Raw genomic sequence first — 6901 nt, 5'->3', positions numbered from 1 at the left:
CCAAAACAGCAAAAGAAGACTCCCTGCAGAGAGAAGCAAAGGGTGGGTTTCTGTGCCCTATGACCAAGAACACTCTTACCTACAAACCTGCTACTCTTCCTCATGGTCTGGGAGCTTATGGGGGTACATCCACTGTGTACCCCAGGCTCTCAGAGGAGTGTGTGTCTCTCTAGTGACTGTTCATACGTATTTCATGACCATATATGTAAGGACTGCTAACATTGACCAGTCTGTCATGAAATCCCTAGCGTCTAGAATAGTGTGGGACAACCAATAAACATTGATTGAACGAACGCATGAGTCACCCAAGCATGCCTCCGAGCCCCTCCCCTCAAGTCCACCAAAGGAAAAGAAGCTGTGGCTAAAAGTTTGCATGGCATTTATTCTCTTGCAGGGGAAGGCAATGAGAAGTTAGCTGAGAGACACTAGAGGGTCGGCTCTGGATCTGGGAGGGCAGAAGCAGGTGGTGGTTGTGGGAGACTCTGTGCTTCTCCCCAGGATGGCGTCAGAGACCCCAGAGGCTCAGAGACCTGGAGTGGAGACAAGAGCAGAGAAGTGGGCAGGGGTGTGGGGTGTCTGGGGGATATGGGGACTAGAACCACCTATCCCTACTGAGCACACCTGGAGTCACATCCTGGAACCTAGTCAGGGGTTTGTGTGGGTTGTGGGGCTTCAGAGATGAAAACCGCAGACTCTAATCGCAGGAAATGGTGGGGACCTCAAAGTATGAGGTGACCCCCGATCTGCCGGCACCAAGTCCCACAGCCTCAGTCAGGGCTACACGAGCTGCCAGAGCCAATCAGGGGCCCCTCCCGGCCCATGTGCTGCAGCCGTGGCCTGATCTGCGCGCACAGCTGAGCAGCCCTGGAGGGAGAGACTGAGAGCCCTCCCTGCCAGCGGGGTTCCTGAGCTCAGCTCTCAGGTCCCTAGTGTCCTGGGCAAAGATGTGACCTGTCTCTCTGATGCCCAGGGATCCCATACTAGGCCGGGGGAAGGGAGTTCAATCAGGACTCTGATGTCTTTGAATATCCCAGTCTGAGGTCGCTTGCTTGGTCTTAATCTCCTTGCACATAATCATTTCATTGAATCCTTGTTGAAAATCAGAAATAAGGATTCCTATCCCCTTCACAGGGAAGGAAATTCAAGCTCATAGAGGTTAAGCTACCTGACAAAAGTCACATAGGTGAGGAGAGATGGGGGCCAATGTCACCCCAGAATTGCCTCGTATAAAAAGCCCAAGCTTTTTTTTTTTTAATGTTTATTTATTTGAGAGAGAAAGAGAGCAAGGGGAGGGACATAGAAGAGAGAGACAAAGAGAGAATCCCAAGCAGGCTCTGCACAGCACAGAGACAGAGGTAGGTTTCGATCCCACAAACCATGAGATCATGATCTGAACTAAAACCAAGAGTTGGACACTTAACCGACTGAGCCACCCAGGTGCCCCAAAAGCCCAACGAGCATTTCTCCAACATTTCTAGCTACAGCCCTCCTATCCAACTTCACCACACTTTCCTATGTTGGCAACAGGGGTTCTATGTCACCACAAGGAAACTTGGAGGGACATGTATGAGCTGCTTATGAAGTTCTATGACAGATGTGTTTTTATGCTTTTAAAACATCACACATGCTTGAAAAGGTGATGGGGGCCCTCAAGGAATGAGTCCCTGTTGTCACCTCTGCACTCACCTACCTGATGGCAGCATATTCTGAGTGTCACACAGATTTCCCTGGGAGTTTTGCCACGAAGGATGCCTGGGAGATGAGACGAATGAATCTGGACACCATTCTCATGCAGAAACCTCTCAGCAACATCACCTCCATGCACACCAGGAATACAGCCCCTTCCATGGTTTCCTGTGGCAGCAGTGGTGACAGAGCAGGACACGGGAAAGAGGTGAGCTCTGCCCAGGGCAGCCCCCATGCAGGCCCCACAGCTCTAGGCCCTGGTCATCTCTGCCCCTGGGCATGCTGGGAGTGAGGAGCTGGTGCCAGGTGGCCATGGAAGCAGAGGCTGAAGAGACAGGGTTCTGTCGGGTAAGCGTCCTGGGTCCCAGCCTGACGGGGCTCGTGCACAGGGCTGTGTGACGAAGGTTAGGAGGGGAAAGATCTCGGAACCTTGGCAAATTCGATTTTGAACTATCTTCTCCCACCATCCAGTGGAGAAGGATAAAGCTGAGGTCCCAGGGCTGAGGGTGGGCCCTGCAGGGAGAGGGAGCTGAGCAGGATCAGGGAACAAAGCAGAGGGAGGCAGGGAGGGGGAAGCAGGGCTTCTTGGTAGTAACATCCCCTGGTCCAGCACTTGCTCAGGGCCAGGCACGGAGCTAGGCTCGTCCCACCCCCTCAGCTCCTTTAAAGGCTGAGGCAACTTATGTGACCCATGCCAAGCACAATCCCATTGCACTGAGGCTCAGAAAGCATTAAGGACTTGGCCCAGCCATGCAGCTAGGAAGGGGCAGATCTCAGATTGATCAGTCTTGGACCCAGCGTCACAAAGCTCTGCCATGTACACACGTGGTGGGGCTGCAGGGGAAGGATTCCTAACCTTCTCTGGCAGCAAGTCTCCTTTGACAATGGGATGGAAACAGGAACACTCTTGCACCTGCTTACCAGCTCTCAGAGCTACACAATTTCTGGGGATTCTCTGGAGGAATCTCCACACTGAAGTGGGGGGGGGGGGGATGAAGGATCCCAAGCTGAGAAGCTCTGGCCCAACCAGGATTCAGCCCCTCCCCAGTCCCCTGACCCCACCCACCCACAGTGCTGACCAGCCTGCAGGGGGCTCCACAAACCACAAGTCCTCACCTGACTCGCCTCCTCTCCCACCATTTTCTTCAGCAGAGACATTATCTTCCAAGAGGGCCAACGGTTGTAAATCAGCCCTTCAGTTTTGTTCAGCAGGTCCCTCTGTGAAGAAAGGAAGCCCCCAAGGTGGTTTCTCAAACACCCGAAGAGCCCTTGGCAGGTGGCTTTGGTGCCTCCTAGGCTGGCAGATCATCTAGGATCTTTCTGTGCTTTTGGGCCTGAAGCAGGCTGGCTGGCCCCTGCCCACCTTCCTGCTAGTCTTGGTGGGGCTGAGACACCCCAGAACCTTCCCCACACCCGCAGCGCCTCACCCAGCCAGCACGTGCACCTCTTCTGTTCTCTGGTCAGTCCCCAGACCACCCTCTGGGTAGAGCCCGGCCAGACCGAGCTCGGTAGACCCCCGCCCAGGCACCACCCTGCACAAAACCAGCATCTTCAGCCCTCAGCCCTGCCTCCCCTCCTCCCAAAAGGATGTGCAGCCCTGTCTGCTGCTCCCAGGACAGAGAGGATGAGGAGGGCCTGTGGTAGGTGAACAGGGAGCCAGCAGTGAACCTGGGGGGTCTCCTGGGCCAGCATCTGGAAGAACGGCTCATCCTGACACCTGTCAGCCATGTCCAGGTCATGGTCCTCAGGGGTCAGACCACAAAAGGTCAGCCCTGGGGAAGAAACAGCATCAACATCCCTCCACAAGTGGAAGGAGACAGAACGGTCAGATCTCCTGGCTGGTGGGGAGCCCAGGAGGTGGCCAGAGCACAGGGCAGGAGCAGGGATCTGTGAGGGGTCCAGGGGGCCTGTCCTCACACTCCGCCCTGGAGCTGCTCTGACCCAGTCTCTGTGCAACAGACATGCTCTCAATTCTTTCTGGAAACATTAGAAGATTATACCACCTCCACCACCACCATCCATGCAACTCCTTTCTGTCTTCCTGTATCTCTCTCTGTCCTCTCTCTCTCTCTCTCCCCCCGTCTCACACACACACACACACACACCCACACACACACACGGATTTGGAGCTGCTCTAAGAGAACACTACCCTCATCTCCTTTCAGAGGTCGTTCTTTCTCTCTTCCTTCCCCCAGGAGTTCAAATCTGGTGGCGCAGCCCAACCCAGTCTCCAGACTGTCCCTACCCTCTGCTAAGAAGAAGCTGCCAGGATGTGCATGGGGGAATGTCCTTACCCGGGGTGGCCAGGAGCACTGAGGCAAGGAGCAGGAGGGCCCAGGAGGTCATGGTGGGGCAGATGCTGAAGCACCCTTCACACCCCGCTTTATGTGGCTGGCCGCCTCGCAATCTGACTTTGCCGGGTCCTGCTCCTCTTGTAGGGCACCTCCCCGTGTCACTGGCTTTACCACAAACACAGACACCAGTTTGTGGAGAAGTGGGGGGAGGAGTGCTTCCTCACAGACTCTATGCTATCTTCCACCTCCCCTCCCACACACACACACTGGTGGAGCTTTCCCAGTGAGTGGGGGTGCTGGAGGGCAGCAGCTGCCATGATGCACCCCCCACCCTGCCCCAGGATGAGCTAATGGACAGAGCAATCCCTGCACCTGAGGGCTCAGGTAGGCCCTTGGGCCTGGAGCTTCCCACCCCTCCCCCTTCCCTCCCCTCCTCTCTCAGGTGTCTATGCTGGTGTCCCTCCACCAGCCACCTCCTGTATCCCTGCTCTCCCCCAACCATTTCAGCCAATGGAGCACCACCAGACCCCACCACATTTAGAGACAGGTCCCTCAGTGTAGATGCAGACAGCTCCTCCCAGCCCTGCTCTTGGGCTTGGTGATCCCCGAGCATGGGCACTGCAGACACCCTGGTCCCCAGCCCCTCACCAGCCTCCTGGCCACCATCATGGAGGCAGGCTTTTCCCTCAGAGCCAGGTTCAGCCCAGCCGTCCTTCACCTGGTCCATAGGGAAAGACAGCCCTTGAGAAGGAAGTGAGCCCCGGACAGGGATCTAGTCCCCGCTCGGGTCTGACCCCTCATCTGTGCCATGAAGGTCACTGGCCTCATCTGCAATGAAAACACAGGCTGCGCAGGTCACATCCACTATCAGATAGAAAATAAGTCATTGTTTAGTGTAAGTGTGTCCCAAAGATTGCATGGAATACACTCACACTGAAATGTGTTTGCTGTTTACCTGACACTCACATTAAACTGGGCATCCCACCTTTTGTCTGGCAACCTTCCCCCACCTCCTTCGCGGCTCAGAGGAGGAAACTGGGTGCGGAGAACAGGGGCCCTGACCTCAGCCACGGGGCCGGCTGGCGTCTTGCTTGGACTAGAACCTTCCCCCACCTCCAGCTGCTGAGATGGCAGAGGCACGCAGCCAGGACGAGCTGGCACGGCCCCCTCAGCACCTCCCAGCCCCCCGTCCCCCTTCAGTATCTGCTGGGACCACTCCAGGCCTTCCACCTGCCCGGGAATCCCATCATGGGCTAGTGCCGAGCCTCAGCCTGCCCTTTTTCTCTGAAATACTCTACTTCCTGAGCCCGTTCAGAGCCCTGCTCTCCGCTCAGCTTCTGCCTAGAAGGAAAGAGGGTGGAGTCCAGGCAAGCAGGCCTCCGACAAGCGGGGGGCACCGTGAGCTACATACTCCACCTCCTGGAGCCTCAGTTCCCTTACCTGTGAAATGGGTGTAGTGTCACCTGTTCTCAGGGCCCCAGTGACATGTGTGTGTGGGTGAGGAAGCTTTACAGCCTGCGATGTGCCAGGTAGGCTGGGTCAGCATTCCCCAGCGTGGCTTCTGTGAGGCTTCCTCCCATGGGAGGTGAGCAGGTGATGTCGAGGGAGTAGAGGGGTTCCTGCTCTCAAGAGTAAATGCCGGTCTAGGAAGGGGCAACAGCCTCCCTCTAAGGGAACTTCTCAGCACTTCAGCATGGTAGTATGTGTCACCCTCTTATTAGAATCAGAAATAAAAGAAGGGACATTTTGACTGACCTTACAGAGAGGATAATGTTTATACTATGAACAATTGTATGTTACTCTATAGGACACCTTATACTAAAATGGACACATTTCTATAAACTACTGAAACAAACTGAAAAGAATGGAAAGTGTGAATAGTCCTATAATAAATTAGTAAAGAGGTTGAACTCATAGTTCAAAAACTACCCACAAAGAAAATCCAGGCCAGATATCTTCACAAATGAATTCTATCAAACATTAGAAGAAGAATTAATATGCTCCCATTGAAAATTTTCCAAAAAATAAAATATGATGCCTGGATGCCAAAACCAGAAAAAGAAAATGAAGAAACACACCTGGCAGGACAATATTGCCTATGAATAAGGATGCATTAATCCTCTACAGAATTTTAGCAAACTGAATCCAGTAAGACATAAAAAATCTGTACTATGACCAACAAATTAGACTTTATCTGGGATACAAGGGGATTTAACATCAATTCCTATAATTCACCATATCAATACAAAAACAAACAAACAACAACACCCCAGGGGCACCTGGGTGGCTCAGTTGGTTTCGCGCCAACTTCGGCTCAGGTCATGATCTCACGGTTCATGGGTTCAATCCCCATGTTGGACTCCGCACTGAGAGCTCAGAGATGGGAGCCTGCTTCAGATTCTGTGTCTCCCTCTCTCTCTCTCTGCCCCTCCCCTGCTTATGCACACATTCTCTCTCTCTCTCTCTCTCTCAATATAAATAAATAAAACATTTTAAAAAATACAACAAACAAGAAAAGCCATATGATCCTTTCAATGAATACAGAAACATCACTTGACAAAATTCAATATCCCTTCACATGAAAATACACTAGTGGAATAGATGAGATTTTCTGCAACATGGTACATGACATCTATAAAATTCCCCCAGCTGACATCATACTTCATGATGAAAGCCTAAATACTTTCCCCCAAAGACCAGGAAGAAAACAAGGATGTCTGCTCTTGGAACATCTATTCAATATTGCACTGATGATGTTTCCCAGGAAAATTAAGTTAGAAAATATGAAAAAAAAAATCCATCCAGATTAGAAAGGACGATTTACAGCTATTTCTATTAGCAGACAATATCATCCTGTACTTAGAAAATACTAAGGAATTCAACAAGAATGACAAAGAATCAAAACAGAATGTGTAGATGCC

General features: G+C 52.5%; 1 protein-coding gene across 1 annotated transcript; it reads right to left on the bottom strand.

Moving 5' to 3' along the window:
* Positions 1-377: 377 nt before the first annotated feature.
* On the bottom strand, positions 378-4083 carry LOC124504321 (antimicrobial peptide NK-lysin-like). The gene is made up of 5 exons (XM_047069779.1): positions 3981-4083; positions 3355-3458; positions 2803-2904; positions 1691-1854; positions 378-530 (listed from the first exon to the last, which is right to left on the bottom strand). Exons 1-4 carry the CDS (start codon positions 4030-4032, stop codon positions 1714-1716), a joined length of 399 nt encoding a protein of 132 aa, XP_046925735.1. The 5' UTR covers positions 4033-4083; the 3' UTR covers positions 378-530; positions 1691-1713.
* Between the last annotated feature and the right edge of the window lie 2818 nt (positions 4084-6901).

The sequence above is a fragment of the Lynx rufus genome, unplaced genomic scaffold (genome assembly GCF_022079265.1).
Source record: "Lynx rufus isolate CCGP_SWC_20201006 ecotype Redwood Valley unplaced genomic scaffold, mLynRuf1.p SCAF_8, whole genome shotgun sequence".
Taxonomy (NCBI): domain Eukaryota; kingdom Metazoa; phylum Chordata; class Mammalia; order Carnivora; family Felidae; genus Lynx; species Lynx rufus.
This window is presented reverse-complemented; position numbering and strand designations above follow the sequence as displayed.